This window comes from Podarcis raffonei, chromosome 8, assembly GCF_027172205.1.
Source record: "Podarcis raffonei isolate rPodRaf1 chromosome 8, rPodRaf1.pri, whole genome shotgun sequence".
Taxonomy (NCBI): Eukaryota; Metazoa; Chordata; class Lepidosauria; order Squamata; family Lacertidae; genus Podarcis; species Podarcis raffonei.
This window is the reverse complement of record NC_070609.1, coordinates 32877766-32903070: the sequence shown is the minus strand read 5'-3', so window position 1 is coordinate 32903070 and position 25305 is coordinate 32877766. Positions and strand designations below refer to the sequence as shown.

The 25305-nt window shown below is 44.2% G+C and overlaps 1 protein-coding gene across 1 annotated transcript; it reads left to right on the top strand.

The window, feature by feature from the left end:
* Positions 1-796: 796 nt before the first annotated feature.
* LCK (LCK proto-oncogene, Src family tyrosine kinase) lies at positions 797-24635 on the top strand. Its single transcript, XM_053398989.1, has 13 exons — positions 797-1055; positions 9776-9879; positions 10323-10404; positions 11334-11424; positions 12047-12145; positions 12710-12813; positions 14031-14180; positions 14769-14921; positions 15268-15447; positions 17781-17857; positions 18861-19011; positions 21972-22103; positions 24110-24635. Exons 2-13 carry the CDS (start codon positions 9781-9783, stop codon positions 24310-24312), a joined length of 1521 nt encoding a protein of 506 aa, XP_053254964.1. The 5' UTR covers positions 797-1055; positions 9776-9780; the 3' UTR covers positions 24313-24635.
* Positions 24636-25305: the final 670 nt, after the last annotated feature.

Here is a 25305-nt window from a genome sequence, read left to right as displayed (position 1 = left end):
TTTTTATGCATTTAACAGTTTTTGTATACTGCTTAATAATATGTTATAAAACCCCTACGTGGTTTACAAAGCATATAAAATATACATTAAACTCTTCAATAAAACTAAGTTTTTAAAATGTAAACAGAAGCAACTGATTTAAAAATATACATTATAAGCTAAAATTACATACTAATACCTTTTCCTCTCTCATTTTTATCAATAGAGCAACCCTGTGAGGTAGGTTAGGCCAGGAGACAGTGACTGGCCCAAGGTCACTCGATTTCCATGGCTGAGTGGGGATTCGAATCCTGGTCTCCCAGGCCATACTTCAACTCTCCACTCCAACCACTATGCCTCACGGGCTCTGCTTGGCCTGAGGGTGTTTGTGGTTCACTGTCTCCATCCAGCTTCATGCCACAGGCACTGTGCATTCCCTGATTTGCCAGATGTCAACTATGGGCCCCACCAGGAACCACAGAGATGTGGTATGGGCAGGGCTAAGAGAACAAAAGGACCATGATGGCATCGTGAACTACTCACCGAGTGGCCCAAGTCTTTGTCCACTACTCCATGCTGGCTTGGAGGCCAAGACAGCTGCCACACAGAAACATGGAAGCATTCACAACATTAGCAGCTGAACTAAGCTCACAGGAGTCCCCTGGGCTTGGATAGGAGCTGACCGTGTCAGATGTGCAAAGAGCTACACAATGTGGGACATGGGATCCACGTGGGGCCAGTGGCACCATCCAGCACGACAGCAGGGAGGGCTTTGAAGTTGGCAGGAAGCCTCTGGGTTTTCTTAGCAGCCTTGGAACCTTTTGTGGTCAAACAAGTGCTGAGAACAAGCTTCTAGAGCTGTCTGTGCAAAGCACTCGGAGGGCAGGAAATCAGCAGAGAAGGTGGCGAGAGAAAGAGAGAGAAGGACAGGGTATGCGTCTGAGATCTCCTGGAGCCTTTTGGCACTCTAGACACACTATGATTCACTGCCCAATGTGATGAGGAAGAAGCCATTTCCCTCCCTTTCAATTTGTGGGAACCGGAGAGAGACTAGTTTTCACCCTGCTAACAGGTAAGTGACAGAGGGCAAATATGGCCAGGTGAGGCGTGGACAAGGACCAGGTGGCCCCGTATAGTTCTCAACTCTAGGCAAGAATTGTACACACAGACACACGAATTCTCTCCCAAGGAAGACCTGCCAAGTCCATTATATTTGTTCTTTTATGTGGACATTAAAACATTTTATTTGGTTGTGGTGGGGAGGCTTCTGAGTTAAAAGGGTCATAACATTATCTCCCATTGTTTATTTCTTTAATGTAACGATTTTATTACAATTTCAACATCTGCACTGATCTTTCTTTCTTTCTTTCTTTCGGGGCCCTGTAGGTTGAAAAGCAGGCAGTGCATTTAAAATAAAAAATTGAAAAAGATGAGCTTAAAATGAGAGGCATAAACCATTAAGAAGGCAAACACAAACCTTTTCTCCCTTTAAAAATGTAGACATCAGTATACATATTTTTGTGTGTGTGATATGTTTATAGCTTTACTAAGTGAATCTCAAATATCACATATACTATTTACACAGAAATGCAATGTGTGCAACATAAATTATGTATATATCCACATAGAACACAATCAAGATACATGACAATTAAGTGAATAAAAGAGAAAAAAAGAGATGAAAGAAAACATTTTTGTAAGTTGCCTTAAGTTTCATTTTTTAAAAGATATAGTAAACCAAAATAATAATAGAATTAATAGTTGAGGTGGATAAAAGTGCTTCTGTACAAATATTGCATTGTGTTAATTAATGTGCATACTATATAATAATGTCTATTGTACAGCATGAAAACAGCAGTATTTAACATTTACATAGCACTTGAACCAGCTAGAATTCTATGTGCACTTCTCTGGGAGTAAGTCCCATTGAAATAATAGGAGCATGAGTGTTGAAAGCACCTTGAATACCCAGTCTTGTTGCAGACCTTACACCCACCCTGTAAAGTAAGCTCTGGAAAGCGCTATTACTACGGGAGCACATGTTCCAAAAATGTTCCATCTGAATTACTCCCTGGCAAATGTGTTGCAGACTGCGACGCCCGTGAATGTGTGTGTTGAGGCAACACTGGAATTGGTAGTTCTCTTCGTCATTGGTAATCCCCATTGTTCCTGCATTGCCCCATACCAGCTTTCAGCGATTGCATTGCTTATTTAATTTATACCCCAACTTTTCTCCAGGGAACTCAAGGTGGCATACATGGTCCTCCCTCTCTCCTTTTATCCTCACAGCAACCCTGCGAGGTAGGTTAAGCTGAGAAGCAGTGATGGGGCCAAAGGTCATGGCTCATGGGAGGATTTGAACCCTGATCTCCTACCTCCTTGTCCAACATTCACTATAGCACACTGGGAAAACAACAACAACAATTAATACCCTGCACATCCCCACTCCGCTACAACACACTGCATTCTTATAAAAACCATTTTCTCAACCATTGCACCATTTTTAGATTTTTGCCCTGACCTGAGTCCTTGTTTATAAGGAAAGGGGTGCCATATCCCCTAAAGGCACCACAGTCTCTGCTGGCCTTCATTCCAATGAAACCAAACCCTGGATAAGTTCAGAAACCTCTGGAGTTTCTCACCACTTGGGATTTGGGGGTAGCTACATGTAGGGGCTCATTTTGCAGCTTCATACAACACACAAGCAATATGATTTATAACATTTCAGTCTTTTTCCTCAAGAATAATTATAATCTTTTCCAAATAACGAGTGATTGTTATATTTATTCAGGGTGAACTTCACCCTCTTCCTCCCTTAAATTTTGATACATAAGGTAAAGTGGCAGTCCTTTAATTTGCCCAGCGCCACAAAGACATCAACTTTAAACAATTTTTTTGATCCTGGGCTTTCCAATCCTTTTGATCACATGAACTGAAATAATTAACGCTGTAAACACCCAGTGTAAAAAAGCACAAAACTAGGCTATGTCTGATAGATATCCTTCTAAATCATTGGTAGTTTTAATAAATGTATTGTAATCCTGTTACTATCTTCTCCTGCAGATCAAGGATCTAATCTAATCCTTAATCAGGTTCCTTAATCTAATCCTAGAGGGTCCATCTACTTGAGCATTCTTCGTTGTTATAGTAGCCTGTGGCTTAAACATAAACTGAGTTGTATTTTTTACCTTCACCTTAGCTATAGTAGCAGTCGTTAAGTAATCAAACTTAGCTATAGCTATAGTAGCAGTCGTTTAGTAATCAAACAATGAACAATATTTTGACAGAAGTTATTCTGCTAAAGCCTGAATTTGCTCGCTAGTGCATAAATTTGGCTATTATTCTATTCCATTACCAAAATCTAAAAACTATGCTGAAAAGTGAACCTTTACTTCTATCAATAATTGGCCCAATCCTCGTGAACAAACCTTGTTAGACTTCAGGGAGGAACATGCAATGATAGGCGTTTTTTGTTTTGTTTTTGTACTTTCAAACCATCCCACTCCCTTAGCTGTCAACACTTGAATCATGGGTATAACCAGACTTCCTCCCACATACTTAGCAAAGAAAAAAGAAAAAGAAATTGTGCATCATATTGGAAAGATTTTCTAGTTCTGGGTTTTCATTACCTCCCACAGTTTTCTGCGTAATTTCTTGTATGAGGTTTAGGGAAGTTTCAAACACTAGACATTTAATTCCTCATTCACCGAGGTTTTGTGGGACATCCACATGGTATCAACATTCAACAATTTGCCCTCCCTTGTTTTCCCTATAGTTCTTCCATCATTTCTCAAGATTGCAGAAATTCCAAATTTGAATAGAAGCGGTTACATCATATGCAGTATAGCAGGGTCCCCACCAGAATGATTCATCTGCTGCATGTTTTTATGTTGATATTTCTTGAAGAATGTGAAATACATTTTTTAAAAAATCAGGATGATCCTTAATAAATAGCTGACATCCTATAACTTCTGCACAGGCAAAGGAGGGTGAATGCTCAATAAACAGGAAATCTGAAGGTCGTCTTCTTCTTCTATGGCTGTCACTCATAGCCGAGTAAGATTGTCTTCCATGAACATGGTCTTAACAGTGAGTCTGTAAGTCACTGTGGAGGCCAGTTCTGGATCCACACGTCCTTCCACAGTGGGGACATAGGTTTATGGGTGGAAGTTGATCATGGTGAGGGTTTGCCAAATGTGCCTTCCTCTTAGCTCGTTTCTCCTTTTCGTCCTGAGTTCGAGCGTCTTCAAAATCAATGACACCTTTGGTAAAGGTTGTTCTCCAATTGGAGCGCTCGCAGGCCAGTGTTTCCCAGTTGTCGGTGTTTATACTACTTTTTTTTTTAGATTTGCCTTGAGAGAGTATTTAAACCTCTTTTGTTGACCACCAGTATTACGCTTTCCATTTTTAACTTTGGAATAGAGTAGTTGCTTTGGAAGACAATAATCAGGCATCCACACAACATGACTAGTCCAGTGAAGTTGATGTTGAAGACCATTGCTTCGACATTGGTGATCTTTGCTTCTTCCAGTACACTGGCATTAGTTTGCCTGTCTTCCCAAGTGATGTGCAGAATTTTTCGGAAACACTGTTGATGGAATCTTTTGAGGAGTTGGAGATGGTGTTTATAAGTGGTCCATGTTTCACAAGCATTCAGTAAGGTTGGTAGTACAATAACTTTGTAAACAAGCGTTTTGGTTTCTCTGCGAATGTCCCTGTTTTCAAACACTCTGCACTTCAATCAGAAGAAAGCTGCACTCGAAGAGCTCAGGCGATGTTGGATTTTGGCATCAATGTCGGCTCTTGTGGAAAGATAACTGCCCAGGTAGGAGAAGTGATCAACACTTTCCAACATTACACCACTGAGTTGGATTTGTGGTGCTGCAGAGGTTGTTATGTGCTGTTGGTGCAGAACTTTGGTTTTTTGGATGTTAAGCGACAGGCCAAGTTTTTCGTAAGTTTCTGCAAAGATATTTAGGATGGTTTGGAGGTCATCCTCTGAGTGTGCACATTCTACGTTGTCATCAGCATACTGAAGCTCTATGAAGGAAGTTACCCTGACCTTATTCTTTGCTTTCAGTCTACTCAAATTAAAGAGCTTTCCATCTGTTCGATATATGATTTCTACTCCGGTGGGGAGTTTCCCTTCAACAAAGTGTAGGATCATGGCAATGAAAATAATGAATAGAGTTGGGGCGATAACACAACCCTGTTTAACACCTGATTCCACTGTGAATGGTTCACTTTGGGAGCCATTGTTATCATGGAGGAGTTGAATGATGTTCACAAATTTATCTGGGCAGCCAGTTTTCAGAAGGACAGTCAACAGGGCATTACAATTTACATTATTGAAAGTCTTAGTTAGGTCAATAAACGCCATATACAGGGGTTAATTTTGTTCTCCGCATTTTTCTTGAAGCTGTTGAGCAGTGAAAATCATGCCCCCTAGAAGGTCTAAAACCATTTTGGGATTTTGCCTCTTAGCTATCCCATCTTCTTTAAGGGGCCTGGTTGTGACAGGTGTATGCTGACATATTGAACCTATTGCCACACAGGGCACCTTCACTATGACCTTTCTAGCCTGTGCCATTTTATCAAGCTGTTTATGTATTTATTTAAAATATATATTCCTATTAGTGCTAAAATGCCTATCATCTATCTATTATCTATCATCTATCTATCATCTATCTATCTATCTATCTATCTATCTATCTATCTATCTATCATCTATCTATCATCTATCTATCTATCTATGAAAAATTAAATTATTTGTGCAATAAGATTTAAAATAAATAATATTTATGTACTAAAGTTTTAAAATCACCATCTCCATTAATTTGCATGGGAGAAGGTAAGGCTGCATCACCAAAATGAATAGTGAAAGGCACACACACACTCATCCTTGGTCCTGCTGCAGAGCAGGCTGTTGCGCCTGGAGTTTTCAGAGGTGCAGCTTTTCCCAATCCACGCAAATCATAGAAGGCAGCAATGTGGTTTTAATAGTGTTTGCTTAATATGAGCACTATAACACCTTTGAGTATAATTTGTAGGAGTGTGTGATCACAGTTGATATAGAACAGAACATGGAAGAGAAACCTTTGTAAACTGAGGCTCCGTGGCGGCAGATGGTTGTGGGACAAGCAGGTGTCTGGATTTTTACCTCTTTAAATATGGCAACCCTATCATAAATGACTCCACCCTTTATTTCACTCTGCCTTTTATGCCTCTGTGTGTCTACTGGGTTGGGATTGGGCAGGGCAGGGGGTGGGACAGGATGGGACAGGACGACCAGGTTGAGAGCCACACGAAACTTCAGAACTATGGTAAATTAATTGCCATTCTTCGTTTTCATGCATGTTTCCCTCCACTCATGCACTGCAGGCATGAATCCATTGATGCAAATCTGGGGTTCCTTTTGACCCCCACCCTGCCAGTTATTCAGAACTGCTAGTCAGTGATCAACCATAGCTGCTCTATGAAATCAAATTATGTGGATAGAGTAAATTTCCAGGGGGGTTGGGGATCCATCCACATACTACGTGAGGTGACTGAACATAATAAGACATGTTAAAGGTTATGTTTATGCATTTATTGATTTCCACCCACTGGGCAATCCTGCATCAAATGAAACAGCCCCTGTCTGTGTTATGGCAAAACCAGCATTCATCCATGTGCCAATTCTAAGTTCATAGAATCTCACCCAGGTGTAATATTCACATGTCTAAATGCTGTATAACACAAACAGGGTTAGAGGTCAGCCACAGGTTTAAAACAGAAATTGTGTTGATGGAATCTTGGTTTTAATGTATGTCATACGCTCAAATCCACACCGTCCTAACCTTCCGGGTGTTTTTGGACTTAAACCCTATAAGATCTGTAAGGTCTCAGATTTGCTGGTTTTTCTTTATATAATTAAATCATAAAATCATAGACTCATATTATGCTTTGTAATATTTTTACTTGAGCCAAATATACAGACACAACCGGGGTGCCAACTTGAATGAAATATGGGGGGGGGTAAGCGCCGCCCTGCATAATCAATCACATTATATGGTGCACGCACACCATTTGAATGACAATGCTCATTAACTTTGGGGGGCCCCGGCCCCGTTAAATATTTTATTGGGGGGTGAAGATTCCTCAGACCCTAGGAGTTGGCTCCTATGGGCACAACAGGAATAACAGATGGTGGAATGTGGGGTGGACTTGCAGTAATAGCGTTAAGGTTGTGAGGAAAGCAAACAACAACAACACGAGGACACCCCATTCCTGCTCTAAGAAAACTCTTTCTCTCTCCCTCTCCCCACAGTGTCTCATAGAATCATAGAATCATAGAATCATAGAATCATAGAGTTGGAAGAGACCACAAGGGCCATCGAGTCCAACCCCCTGCCAAGCAGGAAACACCATCAGAGCACTCCTGACATATGGTTGTCAAGCCTCTGCTTAAAGACCTCCAAAGAAGGAGACTCCACCACACTCCTTGGCAGCAAATTCCACTGTCGAACAGCTCTTACTGTCAGGAAGTTCTTCCTAATGTTTAGGTGGAATCTTCTTTCTTGTAGTTTGTATCCATTGCTCCGTGTCCGCTTCTCTGGAGCAGCAGAAAACAACCTTTCTCCCTCCTCTATGTGACATCCTTTTATATATTTGAACATGGCTATCATATCACCCCTTAACCTCCTCTTCTCCAGGCTAAACATGCCCAGCTCCCTTAGCCGTTCCTCATAAGGCATCGTTTCCAGGCCTTTGACCATTTTGGTTGCCCTCCTCTGGACACGTTCCAGTTTGTCAATGTCCTTCTTGAACTGTGGTGCCCAGAACTGGACACAGTACTCCAGGTGAGGTCTGACCAGAGCAGAATACAGTGGCACTATTACTTCCCTTGATCTAGATGCTATACTCCTATTGATGCAGCCCAGAATTGCATTGGCTTTTTTAGCTGCCGCGTCACACTGTTGGCTCATGTCAAGTTTGTGGTCAACCAAGACTCCTAGATCCTTTTCACATGTAGTGCTCTCAAGCCAGGTGTCACCCATCTTGTATTTGTGCCTCTCATTTTTTTTGCCCAAGTGCAATACTTTACATTTCTCCCTGTTAAAATTCATCTTGTTTGTTTTGGCCCAGTTCTCTAATCTGTCAAGGTCGTTTTGAAGTGTGTTCCTGTCCTCTGGGGTGTTAGCCACCCCTCCCAGTTTGGTGTCATCTGCAAATTTGATCAGGATGCCCTTGAGTCCATCATCCAAGTCGTTGATAAAGATGTTGAATAAGACCGGGCCCAAGACAGAACCCTGTGGCACCCCACTAGTCACTCTTCTCCAGGATGAAGAGGAACCATTGATGAGCACCCTTTGGGTTCGGTCAGTCAGCCAGTTACAAATCCACTGAGTGGTAGCATAGTCAAGACCGCATTTTACCAGCTTCTTTACAAGAATATCATGGGGCACCTTGTCAAATGCCTTGCTGAAATCAAGGTAGGCTACATCCACTGCATTCCCTTCATCTACCAGGCTTGTAATTCTGTCAAAAAACGAGATCAGGTTAGTCTGACATGACTTATTTTTCAGAAATCCATGCTGACTATTGGTGATCACAGCATTCCTTTCCAGGTGCTCACAGACTGTTTGCTTAATGATCTGCTCCAGAATCTTCCCTGGTATTGATGTCAGACTGACTGGGCGGTAATTATTTGGGTCCTCTCTTTTCCCCTTTTTGAAAATAGGGACAACATTTGCCCTCCTCCAGTCTGCCGGGACTTCGCCTGTTCTCCAGGAATTCTCAAAGATGACTGCCAGTGGTTCTGAAATCACATCTGCCAGTTCTTTTAATACTCTTGGATGCAGTTCATCTGGCCCTGGAGACTTGAATACATCTAGACTAGCCAAGTATTCTTGTACTATCTCCTTAGTTATTCTGGGCTGTGTTTCCTCTGCTGAATCATTTGCTCCAAATTCTTCAGGTCGGGCATTGTTTTCTTTATCGGAGAAGACTGAGGCAAAGAAGGCATTGAGGAGTTCAGCCCTTTCTGTGTCCCCTGTTTGCATTTCACCATCTTCTCCTCTGAGTGACCCCACTGTTTCCTTGTTCTTCCTTTTGCTACGAACATACCCATAAAAGCCTTTTTTGTTGCTTTTAACCTCTCTAGCAAGCCTGAGTTCATTCTGTGCTTTAGCTTTTCTGACTTTGTGTCTACACGTGCTGGCTATTTGTTTGAATTCCTCTTTGGTGGTTTCCCCCCTTTTCCATTTTTTGTACACATCCTTTTTTAATCTTAACTCAGTTAAAAGTTCTTTAGATAGCCACCCTGGCTTCTTTAGGCACCTTCCATGTTTCCGTCTCATTGGTATTGCCTGAAGTTGTGCTTTTACTATCTCCCTCTTAACAAACTCCCAGCCATCATGAACTCCCTTTCCTTTTAGTATTACTGTCCATGGGATCTCACCCAGCACTTCCCTAAGTTTTATGAAGTCGGCTTTCTTAAAGTCGAGAAATTGAGTCCTAGTATGCTTGGCTGCTCCTTTCCGCTGTATAGTAAACTTCAGAAGAGCATGATCACTCGCGCCTAATGATCCTTCCACTTCTACCCCACTAACCAGGTCATCAACATTGGTTAGGACCAGATCTAAAATGGCTGTTCCTCTTGTAGCTTCTCCCACTTTCTGGACAATGAAGTTGTCTGCAAGGCCAGTGAGGAATCTGTTTGACCTTTAATTCTTTTGACTTGATGAATGTTATCCTTAGCAGAACAGAGACGTGAACCTGAATTTATAGCCTGTCTCTTGTTTTCCCCATGCAGATATTATGGGTTGCTGCTGCAGTGACTACGATGATGACTGGGATGAGAACATAGAAATTTGTGAGACATGCCATTACCCTCTTGACCCTGCCACCAAGTCCCAGGTGAGAGACCTTGCAAAAGTTGCCACACAATAACTAGATTAATTGCATCACTCCTTTTCTTAAAAGCCCATACTAGCTCCTTATCAGGTTTTGCATAAACTTCAAGACCTAGCTGCTCACTCTCCCCACTCTGATAATAAGCCCAATTGCACCTTTCTACTTTTTAATCCATTTCCTGCCCCAACCTGTCCATTAAACTGCAATGCATAATTTTAGATGCTGGAATTCAAGCGGTATGTCAACCTGCCCCAGCAGGGCAACTTTTAATTCTAGCTAACTCTGCATAAAGTGTTTGCCCCACTTTGCTTCCACATTAATTTTCTCATTAATGTGACAAAGCCCAAGAAAAATAAGGGGGAAGTCATAAAACTGTAGGGCTAGTAGGAAACCCGAGGATCACTGCTATGGAAGGATCCTTGATTTGAACTTTGTTTCTTCCACAGAGGCTGATTTCCAATGGGTCTGAAATGTACAATCCTCTGATATCTTGCGAAACTGTTCCTCCTCCCAGCTCACCTCTTCAAGGTTAAAATCTTGCCTTTCTTCCAACTTCTAACTATAGCACAAAGACTGTCTGGATTTATTGGGGATGCAAAAACCGTCTTGGAGTGGGTATGTCAAATAGGCAACTCAAGAGCAGAGACCAGTTAGGCCAGGGGCCATTGTCAGTGTAGTAGTAGCTAGCAGAGAGAGGCTCAGACCACTGTACTCCCTGTCTTGAAATACCTGCATTTCAGTGTTATCTGAAACATATCAAAGGAACCTGGGATGAACTTTTCTGATTGCTCTACAGGCACTACTAAAAACATCCCTCCCACCTTCTACAATGGTGAATGCTTGGGTTGTTTCTGTGGTTGATCTAGTCTTTGCTTGTTTAATAAATTTCTGTTCTGGTTTTCTATGCTAGCACATTCAAAACACCCAGTGAAGAATACAAACCATTACAACAATCAAAATCATAGTCAAGCATAAAACAACTAGCAAAACTAAGGTCAGAATAAGGCAGACTAAACACATTTTAAAAACATCTATACACCATGGAGATGAACCTTGAGGGTCCTCTGCAAAGCAAGAAGAGAGAGGGACCAGCAGGTCTTCTTGGGAAGGGCATTCCACAGTTTTGGTGCCAACACCAAAAAGGCCCCGTGATTCAATCTTGAGACATGAGCAGGATCACATTATGACATGATAGCCCCTGAGAAAATATTAAAGTCCTTCATGGAGTACAACCTTCTCCAGCCTAGTGCCCTCCAGATGTTTTGGGTTACAAATCCCATTAGCACAGTCAGTACATGCTGGCTGCAGCTGATGGAAGTGGTAGTCCAAAACATCTGGAGGCCACCACGTTATGGAAGGGGGGGTAGTGGATGTTATGTGAGCTGAATTCAAAATAACATCTCTTCTAGTCCTGAAACCTGCTTTGTCTTATAGTGACATGCTGATTTTCTTTATAGATAAACTGGTGATTGCATTATATGATTATGAGTCGCTGCATGATGGAGATCTGGTGCTCCGGAAAGGTGAACAGCTCCGGGTACTGGAAGAGTAAGTCTTCTTCCACGTTAGAGTGTTACCTTTAGGTCTGGCACACCAACAAAAAGAATCATCTGTCACACCCAAGCAGCAGCAGCAAGACCAAGACACTATGGTTGATACATGTCAATATGGTTTAACACGCTCATACTTAGAATGGTAGATGCCCTAAGTTGGACGTTCACTGAAGCAGTGGGGGGAATTCCATATTTTTCAGTGGTTGAAACCCTTATCATTGTATCTGCTGGCATTTGGAGTTAAATGCTCAACAGAAGCTGAACTGAATAAAGAAATGAAAACAGATTTTTTTCCCCTAGAAGCAAATAACATAGAAATCAGCATTAAACTTGTGGCTATATTCCGATATATATTTGGAGGTGGCTTTCATGTCTTGTGAAAGCAGAAATGCAATGCAGAAACTAATAGCTGTGGAAACATTGGGGGAAATGGAATTAACTGCCGTGTGAATGCAACCCATATGTGTTTGCTGGATTAGAATTAAAGGCAAAGGAACTCATTCAAGGTGACACAAGACTATCAGGTTTTGGTCCGTTCTTTCCCTTTGCCTGATGGATGTGGGATCAAAATCAAGCAAAGGTAGGAGAATGATTGGTATTCATTTCTTCCCCTTTAGGACTGGGGAATGGTGGAAAGCGCAGTCTCTCACCACCGGGCGAGTGGGTTACATTCCAAGAAACTTTGTTGCCAGGATGAACACCCTGGAGCAAGAGCCGTGAGTAAAAACATCTCCACTTTTCTACACATGCAGTGCCCCTCCAAAAACCCAATTAAATAGAAAGTAATCAACTGTATGATATTTTACAGTGCCATCCTAGGCATGGTTGTCCCAAAGAGTTTAATGGTGCTTAAGTGTGTAGCCAAAAAGTGCAATCTTGGATAGACATGTCTACTCAGGACCGTTCCTCTGAAAGTAAGCTACAATCTTATACCCATTAACTTCTCTGAGTACATCTCACTGAACTCAATGGAACTCATTGCTTAGCGTGGCGCTGTTAGTTAATCTGTTTGTTAAGGAGAAGGGCATGCAGAAGGCCTCATATTCACAAATGATTGGTGTGACTATGGCCTTTGGGTTCTCAAGATAGAGTGGGTGCTGGAAGGGGTGTTATTCCTTGGAAATTTTGTTTAAACACACACACACACACACATCTGAAAAGTTGAACATTTTATTGATTCATGTTTTCTTTTGCTTTAAATTAAAATGGCTGTTGCCTACCTGAAGCATATTGAAAGGCTCAAACTCTGTAAACCTCTCTGTGCTACTTCTTTCTCACAGCTGGTTTTTCAAAGCTCTCAGCAGGAAGGATGCAGAACGGCAGCTCCTGACCGCAGGCAACACGCACGGCGCTTTCCTCATTCGGGAGAGTGAATCCACCAAAGGTAATCAACCACAGTGCCCAAATTAGGGGGCGGTGGGGGGAAGAGGGCCCTGGGCAGGCATGTGTGTCACACCCACCAAACACATGTTATCCGCACAGGGTCATTTTCTCTCCCCAGGAATTGTAACAGAGGCTGGAGAAAGATAAAAAAAAAATAAGAGTCTGTGTGCACACTTTGCATCCAGTGTGCTCCTGCTTCTGGTTTGGGAAGTGGTGTGTACACATGACTTGTAGCTACAATCCACATCTATATTGTCATTTCTTATGAAATACAGTGGTACCTCGGGTTACAGATGCTTCAGGTTACAGACTCTGCTAACCCAGAAATAGTACCTCGGGTTGAGAACTTTACCTCAGGATGAGAACAGAAATTGTGTGGTGGCGGCGTGGTGGCAGCGGGAGGCCCCATAAGCTAAAGTGGTACCTCAGGTTAAGAACAGTTTCAGGTTAAGAACGGACCTCCAGAATGAATTAAGTTCTTAACCTGAGGTACCACTGTACTGTGCTATGGCATATTTTACCCCAAGCTAGCTTTGCTCTGAATAGAGAAAAAGAAGGTCCTAGCTGTGTTCTAAGATGGGAATGTGTATACAGCCTGAGTTGAGAGAATTTTCCCTAACCTTCCTTTCGTACACACAAACACCCCTTTCATCCCGCCATTGGGTGATAGCTTACCAAGCCATGCTCAGGCTAGAGCCACTGAGATAACAGGATGCTGGCTTAGCTAGGCTGTTGGCCTGATCCAGCAGGCTCGTCTTTATTCTTATGTTCTAAACCAGAGTGTTCAGCAGGTATTGATTCTCTCTACTTCTTGAATATTATGTCATTGGTATGATGCCTGGCTGGACCACTCTGAGGGGGCTGTTCCATTCTGTTGAAAGAACCAGAATAGATTCTTAACATTTGAGGAAAATTTGGGGTTCCTGTTTAAAATAAAATATCTGAATGATTTTGTGGTGTACATAAAATAATTTTTTTAAGACCAGCATCATTTTCTTGGAGTGTGGGTCCACAGAGGGGGAAAGAGGAAGCACCAGGGAGACAAAAAGCTGAGGGAGAAATATCTGTGGAATTTTGATGGGGGGGGGAATCAGCAAGGCAAGTGCTGGGGGTTTTTTTGTGGGGAGTGGGGAGGAGCCCACATGTCTTTGGGTATAAGGGGACAAAAGAAATCCAGGATCCAACCTCTTCATTCTGTTTCCTTGCGTGTCTCCTCAGGTTCCTTTTCCCTCTCCATCCGTGACTTTGACAAGAACCAGGGAGAAGTCGTGAAGCACTATAAGATCCGCAATATGGACAACGGCGGCTTCTACATCTCCCCTCGCATCACCTTTGAGAGCCTGCACCAGCTGGTGGAGCATTATATGAGTAAGGCTAAAGAGGCCACCCGACCCTGAAAGCCTCTCTCTGCCTGTCCTGGCTGCTGGGAGGAAGGACACTGCTCCTTCTCCTGGAGGGGGCTCTCGTCCATGAAAGCTGGCGCCACCAATACATCTGTTGCTCAAAGCCAGCTTTCACCTGTTTGGTGCCCTGGCCTGGGCTGCCCATGAAGCTTGGTGAGGCAGTCACCTTAGGTGGCAGGTTGGGGACAGCTGGGAAGGGCAGCAGATCTGGCCCCACAAGGAGCCTGACACTTGCCACCTCCTGTGCTTGTTGCCAACTGCTGCCACAAGCTATCGAGGGCAAGTCACAATAGCTATGCTCTGCCTCTGGTCAGAGGCAGCAAATACTTCTGAATACCAGCTGCTAGAAACTGCAGGAGGGGAGAGAGCTCTTGTGCTCAAATCCTGCTTGCAGGTTTTGCACAAGCATCTGGTTGGCCACTGTGAGACCATTGGCCTGATCCAGCAGGCTCTTCTTGTGTTCTAATGTTATCTTAGCCGGATAGTGTAAACACATCTTCTGCTGCCCCCCCTCCTGTCCTTCAGCTTCTGTCTTTCTTTCGTTTCTTCGCAGGCAACACGGATGGGCTTTGCACCCGCCTCGGCAAGCCCTGCCAGACGCAGAAGCCACAGAAACCCTGGTGGCAGGATGAGTGGGAGGTGCCTCGGGAGAGCCTCAAGCTGGTGGAGAAACTGGGAGCCGGGCAGTTTGGAGAAGTTTGGATGGGTGAGTAGTAGGGGTGGCAGCAGGGAAAGACGGGTGCAGGCAGGGGTCATTGGCATCCTTCTTGCCCATAGATTTCAGCCAAGGAACCTCAGCTTTGATTTTGGAAAACCCAGCAAGTTTCTAGCCCTCATGGTGATAAGATTTAAAGCATGTCCAGCAACATTTCAGTGATTAAAAAACGAGGACAGTCTTGGCGTCTTTTAACACCCCAGTTCTTCTGCCAGACAGCCATTGGTCCCTTCACCCATCAAGGGTGCCCTTGTGGAGGTACATGCATTGCCAGGTGTGATCCCAAATCCTGGCTCCAGTCCTCCTGAGCTGAGATCCTCATTCTGTCCCTTGGCAGGTTACTATAACGGCCACACAAAAGTTGCCATCAAGAGTCTGAAGCAAGGCAGCATGTCGCCTGAGGCCTTCCTGGCTGAAGCTAACCTGATGAAGAAACTGCGGCATCCCCGGCTGGTGAGGCTTTATGCTGTGGTGACCCAGAAGCCCATGTACATCATCACTGAGTACATGGAAAAAGGTGAGGTGCTAGACAGCATTACCTGCTCCTTCACTCTGGCAGAGCTTCATTTTGAGCCGGGGGTTCTCCAGAGACTCCAGCCATGGAAGGGCTGTAGCTCAGTGGAAGGGCCTTTGCTGTGCATGCAGAAGGTCCCACGTTCCATCCTGAACTTCTCCTGGCAATGTTGGGAGAGAGTCCTGACAACTTGCTAGTGTCCAATGCAGCAGCAGGACAGCAGACAGGGCCTTCTCACCTGCTCAAGATGGTACCATTGACTCCCACTGCCCAGAATTTCCCAGAAATCAAATCACTAATGTGACACTCTCCCCTTCTGCAGTTTCTAAATTTGTCCAGTCCTCTTGTAAAGCTGGATTTCTGGCCACCATGCCTCCTGTGGGAGGGACATAGTTTAAGTATGCAGTGAGTGAAGTTCTTTCTAGTCTCATAGGGCCCAACCTAAGGCCCTCCAGATGCTCTGGACTGCCGGTGTACTGATGGTGTTGCAGTCCAAAGCATCTATAGGTCTTCAGGTTGGGGAAGGCTTGTGCTGCAGGGTTCTTTTCCTGTTGGGAGAGATGACTGGAGACAGCACTCAAAGGAGAGCATTGATACCTGCGTATTTGCACAAACGTTAAGTATGAGGGAACAGGCAAGCATCCAAACCGAAGGTGCTTATCTTTAAAGCAGTTTCTCTGAAGGCAAATAGCCAACTAAGGCTCCTTCTTCCAGGCAGCAAGAATACAGGAATGTTCCCTTGATTGTTCTCTTTAGAATGGCTCAGAATACGGCTCCAACGTATTATAAACAGCAGATATGTCACCTTAAGTGGATTCTGGCCCATTAGGCACGAGAAAACTTGAAGCTGGCGGCAAGGGGAAACACAGGGACCTCCTCAACTTGCCCTAAATTTTGATAGGCAAACAAAGCTCAAGTCTTTGCTTGGCTGACCACACAACAACCTCACTGCTTCATTAGTCCATATGAGAGCCGTCTCATACAGTAGCATTTAGCCACCAAAGCTGATCGAAGATGCATCTTTTAGGCATTTGTGCACACTGAGAAAATATCAGTTGGCCTCCACTGTCTATTAGCATGCAATCAACCTTTGCTGTCCATTAGCATGCAATCAATTGACCTTCACTGCCCATTCGTGTATTACAAAAAGATGACCCTCAATGCATGACACCACACAACAGTACCTCTGAATGTTATAACCACTCTTCATTCAGGTTTGGGCTGTGCCTGGGATAGAATGAAGAGCAAGTAACATATGGAAAGGGAGTAAAATTAGCCGTGGGATTTATTTTATCCCCTCCCCATGACAGAGGGTGCTGACTCCCATGTTCCCACTCCTCCTCCTGTTCTCCCTCTCTTGTATCATCAGATTTGTTTTAGACACTTCCTCTGCGGTGCCCTTTGCTCTAGATTAATGGAGGTCAGAACCCCAGCTCGCTTGCTGGATTTGGCATAAGGCAGTGGAGAAAGAGAAGGAAATTAAAGGTTATTGTGCGACACAGCTACAGCTACAATGGGAGCAGCCTGCCAAGGCACAAAAATAGCCAGAGGATTTGGGAGGGGTTTCCTGCTTCTCAAAGCTTTTACCACCCATTTTGGCTCTCATATGTCCCTTCAGCAGGCTGCACCAGAGATGGTGTCTGCCTAGAGCTGACATTTATCCTTCTACTTCTCCATCCATCATCATCAAAAATTGTCAGGCATCACCAACAAAGAGAAATAACACAGTCTTGCAATCTAAAAAGCCATGATGACACTTTAGGGGGGGGAAGCGGGAGAAGAGCAAAAAGGAAAGAGAATAAATGGTGGGATGCCAAAAACGCATAGCTGTCAGCAAAGGTCAAGGGAAGGGTCTCTTTCACCCTCCAAAAGAGGCCGGCTGGCCAGCTTCTAGGAAGCTTGTGAGCCTTTTCAAGATGACCTGTTCGTTGAGCATCTATCTTGATTCATTTGCACAAACTTTGCAGGGAGGTTAGATAACACCAGCTGTTTACTGAGCATTCATTCTGATTTGTTTGTGGGGAGGCAATTCAAAGCAATAGCTCTCACACTTACCGGTGCATTCCCCTCCCTGCCCCCCAAGTCCAGGGTTCTTTGCAGGTGGGTTTCTTGTACAGCATCCACTTTAATTAGACAACCTGAATTTTCCTGTTAGCAACTGAACCCCCACCCCCCTTAGTGATGGTCTACAAGCAGCACACATTCCCTGGGGTGAACATATTCAAGTTCACAACCACAGCTGAGTGATAGCAGCTCGGAACTCTAAAATAGGTCAGCAGAGCTGCGCAGAGATATACTTCACATATTTTAATAGGCTTTTTCCCTTCCCCATACAGGAAACTTGGTGGATTTCCTCAAAGCTGTTGAAGGCATCAAGCTGACCATTTATAAACTGCTGGATATGTCAGCACAGGTGAGGATAAGAGCGGGCAAGGAATAAAACCTGGGAGGATGGTGGAAGAGGACCAGTTGGTGGGAATATATGATATGGAGATATGGGCTGGGTGTTTGGATTGCATTTCCTAAAAACTTAATTTCAGCACCAGAATAAATGTGATGAAGGATTTCTGCTGGGAAACAGAACCTAGAATAATGACCACATTACAAATGAAACATGGGGTGTCTAATCTTTCCATCAGATAATGGACTTAGCTTACCTAAGACATAGGTAATAAGGTTTTATTTAACTTTTGGAGTGCTCAGTGCAAACTGCCATTTTTCTTGGTTCATATCTGCTGCTGAGGGGACGAGGCCCAGCACCCTCACAGAACTACAATTCCCAGAGTTCTGTGCAGGAAGTCAGAATATCCAAAGCAGTTGAAAGCCAGTGTCAGACCTGGAGCAGGATTCACATGCTTGCTCAGCCATGAAACCCCTTGGGTGACCCTGACAGTCACTATCATTACTGCTCAACCTGTCCTACCTCACAGGATTGTTGCGAGGATAAATATTTGTATGTGCGAAAGGCTCATGTGCCAGCTTATGTTCCTTGGTGCAGAGCTAAGATATTAATGAAACAAACATTAGAAAACCAAGGACACACAGCCGGGAAGAAATTTGCCCTTGTTGAAATTCTGCCCACTGGGCAGCTGTGAAAAGCACACAACATCTGCCAGACAAAAAGGGGAAAGATGCATCAACGGAGTGAGTGGAAAACTGCAGGGAAAGTTGTTATTGGTTACATTCACCTGTCTGGTGCAGTGGTTAGAGTGGTGAGGCTAGACCTGAGTTCAAATCCTGCCTCAGTCATGAAGTTTCTTGGAGACTGTCAGCCATGCACTATCCTCAAATGACTATCATTCCAACCTACCTAACAGGGGAAGGAATCTTATACTGGGTTGCTGGGAGGAAGGCAGCAGTGGGATGAAATTGCAAGAAAGAAATATGTAACAACCCCATCCTCTTCTCTCATAAAGATAGCGGAAGGAATGGCCTTCCTTGAAAAGAAGAATTATATCCATCGTGACCTGCGAGCTGCCAACATCTTGGTGTCAGAGATGCTCTGCTGCAAGATTGCTGATTTTGGCCTGGCCCGGCTTATAGAGGATGAGTACACAGCTCAAGAGGGTGGGTCTTCTTCCTCAGCCTGGTCTTGTCAGCTGCTGCTTGCCTCTTTGTGACAGGAAAGGGTCCTTCCAGGGTCCAGCCAGCTGGTACCACTCCCAAGGTGTGAAAGGCATATGTTAGACCCCACACCAGACAAGGATGTCTGCTTGTGAATGGACTCTTATTGAATATATATATACCGTATTTTTCGCTCTATAACACGCACCCGACCATAACACGCACGTAGTTTTTAGAGGAGGAAAATCCGTAGGAATGCCACCCGTAGGCATTCCCTCTATAACACGCACAGACATTTCCCCTTACTTTTTAGGAGGAAAAAAGTGAGTGTTATGGTGCAAAAAATACGGTATATATATATGTGTGTGTGTGTGTGTGTGTACCTGTCCTGGCTTATCTGTGTTGGTTATCTGCGGCCCAACACAGAGGCGGGGGTGGGGCGAGAATGTAGATCTATCTACTGGTAGACGACTAATGGATGATCAGCAAATAGATCAAGGGAGGTTTCCAATTCCCACTCCCCACATTAGCGACAATAAATGGCTTTTCTCTTCCCTTCTACCTAAACCAGACTCCTTCCTAAAGCCCTGGAGAGCAGCTGTCAGTCAGTGTAGACACTACTGAGCTAGATGAACCAATGATCTGACTCAGTATATGGCAACTTCCTATGGTAATTGGTTCCAACCCTGAGTCAAAGGTTTTTTGCTTTTTGGTAACATTTTTATCCTTGTCATCTTTAAACATTGAGATATCTTTGTTTACATTAGAGCATATCAACATGCAACAATTACATAAAAAGAAAGCAACAACAAACACTCAGATAAATGTTTCTGATTAGTTTAACAAAGTTGTGTCAACGTGTATATACCAAAATTACATCATTATGTATAGTAAGCTGTATCACTTAGATTGGTGAGCATAAGTAAAAGTTTTCTTGCATCAAGTGTCAATAACAATCACATCACAACTTTACCTCTGGCTGTGCCTCCCCAGTCACTATGGTTGGTGGACATTGAGGATCTAGTAAAAAACAACAGCATGGATCCTTCAAGCTTGAAGGCTGTCCACAATTGGCCTAAAATGGGGTTGCTGTGGCGTGGGGGGAGGACAGTTTTGCAAAGCTTCTTGAGTGGGGAAAATTATTCCTTGCCAGAGGTGACATGAGGCTGAGTGGCCATTTTACAAGCCTGCACAATGTGGAATTACCTTATTTCACAGGTGAAAATATCCTCACATGTGCAGTTCCCTCTGTTACATGTCCACACCATCACAGGCAGTTTTTCTCTGCCAGAACTTTCTACCAGCCCGGGGACTAGTGCCTTTTATGGACTTATATGTGCAGATAGGCTTGCGGAAAAGATGATGTGCTTGCATTTCATGGCACACACACCTGCATAAGTACTGGAAGCTGGATCCCTAGAATGTGGGTCATGATGCTCCCCCCCCCCCGCAAAGTCTTATGGGGCTCAGTGGTTCAGCTGCTCTCCTGCCCCTTTCCCACTGCAGGTGGGTGAAGACATATAATAAGCACTCGTCCCCGTTCCCCATCTCACAGCTTAGCAACTGACAGCCACAGCTGCTTAGCCTAGGCCTTTGCTTGAAGCAATAACTCACCTCTTGAGGAAACCAGAGCCTGCTGGGGTGGGGGGGCTGCTTTGTGTGTGTGAGAGAGGGAAGAAGTGTGAGCAAGTGCTCTGCACACAGAGGCTGCACTGGGGGGCCTGCGGTTTTGAGCTGAAGCAACCTGTAGCTGGAGCTCTCTGAAGAGATTTTTCACCCAGCAGTGCAGTGAGGAGAGAGCAAGTCCCCTTCTTAGATAACAAGGCCTGCTTCTTCTTCAGCCTGGTTCCCTCTGTTACATGGAGAGCAGGAGGACCCAGTCTTCAGAAGGAAGCCATTTCTCCTCCTCCTCCATCTTTTTTTTGGGGGAAATCCAGTCTAGTCCTTCTCCCCTCCTCATTTCTCTTGACTACCGAGGTATAGTCAAGCTATTTTAAAAGAAATATATTACACAGTGGCTTCAGAATTGGTGTGAGAGAGAGTGTGTGCGCACGCTCACACACAAAATGTTAGGCACCAGCAAAAATGATTCTTTTCCACCCGTCCTTTGGCCTTCAGTTATATGTGGCCTCCTTCAGTGTTAGTTCTGCCTTTTTATAAATATGAATGTACTTTTAGCTTTGAATTGTTTTAGTTCCATGTTGGTTTTAATGTATGTGGGATTCTTTTTTTTGTAAGTTGCTTCAAGTTATTTTTTAATAATAATATAGAACCTTTTGCCAACCTGATACTCTCTAATGTTTTGGACTACAACTCCCATCAGCCCCAGTCAGGGAAGCATTTTGGCTGGGGCAGATGGCAGTTGGAGTCCAAAACATCTGCCAGGCACCAGCTTTTTGAAGGCTGATAGGATACTCCCTCTAGCGCCCGAGGCAGCATCCCTCTGACTGAGTACCAGTTGGTAGAGATTATGGGTGAGAAGAGGGCTGCTGTCCCACTCACATCCTGCTTATGGGCTTCCCATTTGATTGGCCGCTGTGAGGACAGGATGCTGGGCAAGATGAGCCTTTGTCTGGATCCAGCAGGGCTCTTCTTATTTTCTAATGAAGGTCTAAATGAGATCCAGTTCCTGTCACCTCTCCTCCTGCTTATAGTCAGTAGCGTTTATATTTCCAGCCTAGGTTGCCTGAACAAGCAGCCCGAAATATTTACCAGTGGTACAAATGTGAATTTTGCATCTGTTCCTGCAAAACTGCATTGGGAAAGGTTGTAAGGATGGGAAAAATAAGTTTTTGCTCGGGACTAGGTTGTAGGTCTGCAGGGCAGTCATTGGTGTCAGGTGGAGGTAGAGCTCCTTCTTGTGGTCAGCGCATTAACAGCCACCAGTTACAGCACCAGGAAAAGTACCTGAATTCTGCACCAAGGATCATATACGGTAACCCTGCATTCTTTGTGTATTTCAGGAGCAAAATTTCCCATTAAGTGGACAGCTCCAGAAGCTATCAATTATGGGACATTCACCATCAAATCAGACGTTTGGTCATTCGGGATCTTGCTGACCGAGATCATCACCTATGGGCGGATTCCTTACCCAGGTCAGAATTTCTCAGCAGCAAAATGCAACCATTTCCCCTCCTGCACAAAGTACTCTGTATCCACAGGGAGAACCAGAGTCCTTTATGAAAACAAAACCACAAAACCCTTCTTCTGCCTTGCACTGTGAATTCAAAAATTCAGCCAGAAAGTCATACTAAAGTCTCTACTGGTGGAAAATCAGGAGGAGGAAAATCGTTCTATACAGATAGTCTTAATAGCTGGAATTAAAATGGATAGATGATCCACAGCACTGGAAAAAACATTTCCATAAACTCTTACCTGTGGAAAGCAAATGTGGTGTAGTTGTTTGAGAACTGGACTAGGAGCTAGGAGACCAGGGTTCAAATCCCCACTCAGCCATGGAGCCCACGTGTGCTCTTGAGCCAGTCACTGTCTCTCAGCCTAACCTACCTCACAGGGTTGTTGTGAGTATGAAATGGAGAGGGGTAGAAGTGTGTACTCCACCTTGAGCTCTTTAGAGAAAAGATGGGGTATAAATGTAATAATGAAATAAATAAATAGAACAAGCAGAAAAATAGCATCAGCTGCTGGCTGGAACTGATGGAAGTTTTAGTCCCAAACATCTGGAGGGCAGCAGGTTGGGGAAGGCTTGTACATGACTTTTGAAATCTCACCAGAAGAGCAAAGTGAGCAGATTCATAGTAGATGGCTATTAATGGCTATTAACCACAGTGGCAATGCTCTGACTCCATGGTCACCTGCTTCTGGCAGAGACTCTTTGCCCTGTTGGTGACTTTATTGATGGGCCCTCAACCTGTGTTTGTTTGCTGAACAACTTGGCCATTATCAGGTAGGTAGGACACAGAAGCTGAGGCTAGCTATTAAGAGTGTACCTCTCCAAGCACTGATTACATTCTAACACTTACTAAATCTAGAATTTATGGGTGCCTGACACCTACAAACTCTGGCACCCAAACTCATAACGGTATTTTAGAATACTCCTTGGATCAAACATTTTGTTCACTTAAGCTGTGTATTCACTGTGTCTTTGAAGCACATTCCTTCCCTCAAAGAATTATGGGACTGTAGTTTGTTAAGGGTGGCTGAGAACTGCAGCTCTGTGACAGCTACAGTGCCCAGAATTATTTGAGGGAAAGAATGTGCTTCAAATGTGCTTTGAAGGTACCACCTTAGTTTCTTTAATGCAAAATGAAGTGATGGGGCAGGTGCCTGCCTAGACAAAGTCTTCTTTGGGGCGGCCTGAAATCTTTTCCACTGAGCATATACCAGCCTCAACCTAATGAGTTTGCTATGAGCTTCCTGAGTCACCAGGATGGTTATAATATTGCACACAAAGCTTCTATGATTCCCTGTCCCACCTTTTTTTGGGTGGTAGTGGTGGTGTTAACATCAAGTCTGAGGAACTCTGAAACTCAAAAGCCAATTTGCTGCTTTGCCGTGTTTTTTAGTTGGTCCTATTACAGGTGTACCTCCATGGGGTCACGAAGAGTCGGACACGACTAAACGACTAAACAACAATACAGGTGTGTGGGATGCGGGAGGCACTGTGGGTTAAGCCACAGAGCCTAGGACTTGCCAATCAGAAGGTCGGCAGTTCGAATCCCCGTGATGGGGTGAGCGCATGTTGCTCGGTCCCTGCTCCTGCCAACCTAGCAGTTCGAAAGCATGTCAAAGTGCAAGTAGATAAATAGGTACCACTCTGGCGGGAAGGTAAACGGCATTTCCGTGCACTGCTTTGGTTCGCCAGAAGCGGCTTAGTCATGCTGGCCACATGACCCGGAAGCTGTATGCCAGCTCCCTCGGCCAATAAAGCGAGATGAGCGCCGCAACCCCAGAGTCGGCCACGACTGGACCTAATGGTCAGGGGTCCCTTTGCCTTTAATACAGGTGTGGGGGATCTTGCTCCTTGGACCCCAGAATTGGCCAGGATATCCTTGGGACTACCCTGCCTCCTAGTCTACCCATTTATGCTACGATCTTTCCCAGGCTCCTTCTAACATAACACTTTGCATTGTGGCTGTAGGGATGAGCAACCCAGAGGTCATACAGAATTTGGAGCGAGGCTACAGGATGCCAGCACCTGAAAACTGCCCAGAAGAGCTGTACAAACTGATGCTTCAGTGCTGGAAGGAGAACCCTGAGCAGAGGCCCACATTTGAGTTCCTGAAAGGTGTCCTGGAGGACTTTTTCACTGCCACTGAAGGACAATATGAACAGCAGGTGTGACAATGGACCTCAGAGCATCCTGAACAATACAATGCAAAATCTCCCTTCATGTTGCTCCCCTCCCCCTCCCCACTGAGACATTTTGTAGCAAGATGCACCTTGAAGACTTGGAGGAACCTGATGTATCCCAGACCTCAGATGAAATGACACCCTTTGAGTGAGACTTAGATGCCTTTCCTCATAATCCCTGTGGAGGAGAGATGAGGGTGGGGTGGGGCTGCAGCTATTATACAGAAACAGCTATTGCTTATATTATTTCAGATTTTCAAGGACAGGGCGGGGGGAACCTTCTAGGCTAATCCATGAAAAGCTGACTTTACAAAGCCCTTTTAATAAATGCTAAAAAAAAACAAAAACAGAGTTCAGTCCTGCATGGAAAAAATAAGATGTGATTCAATAATCCCAGATGCTGTGATTTATTACGATATATTCTCCAGGGCAAAGACCTCTCCATTTTTAATTTTGTATTTGTTTTGCTTATGTTATTCTGCAAAGTGCCACACATAATGATGGTGCTGTATAATTAATTAGCAAACAAAGTAAAAAAAAATACAGATAATTGCGAAGGCATGCTGTCCATGCTCAGAGGCACTTGCTTCTCTGTGACTGCCATGCAGCATATTCCAGAACTGAGCACTGGCTATGATAACATGATCTGGCATTGATCCTGGATGAGCTCTTAGTTCAGTCTAAGGACTCTTGCTCTGGAATGAATATATAGCAAAGATGCTCTGTTAACTGTGCAAATAAACAGCAGATTTTATTCTGAATTTTTGGCTCTTGCAGAAAACAAAAATGGTAAAGTGCAGACTCTCTCTCTCTCTCTGTGTGTGTGTGTGTGTGTTTAGATTTGTGCTGAACTCAATTAAAGACTTGTGCAACGCTGGGTACTGTGGTTGTCAGCCAAACCCACTCACCCTGCTCCCTTGGTTATGTGTGCAGTGCATTGACCCATGATTTGCAAGGGAGGGCAAGATTTGGAGGTCCTCATTC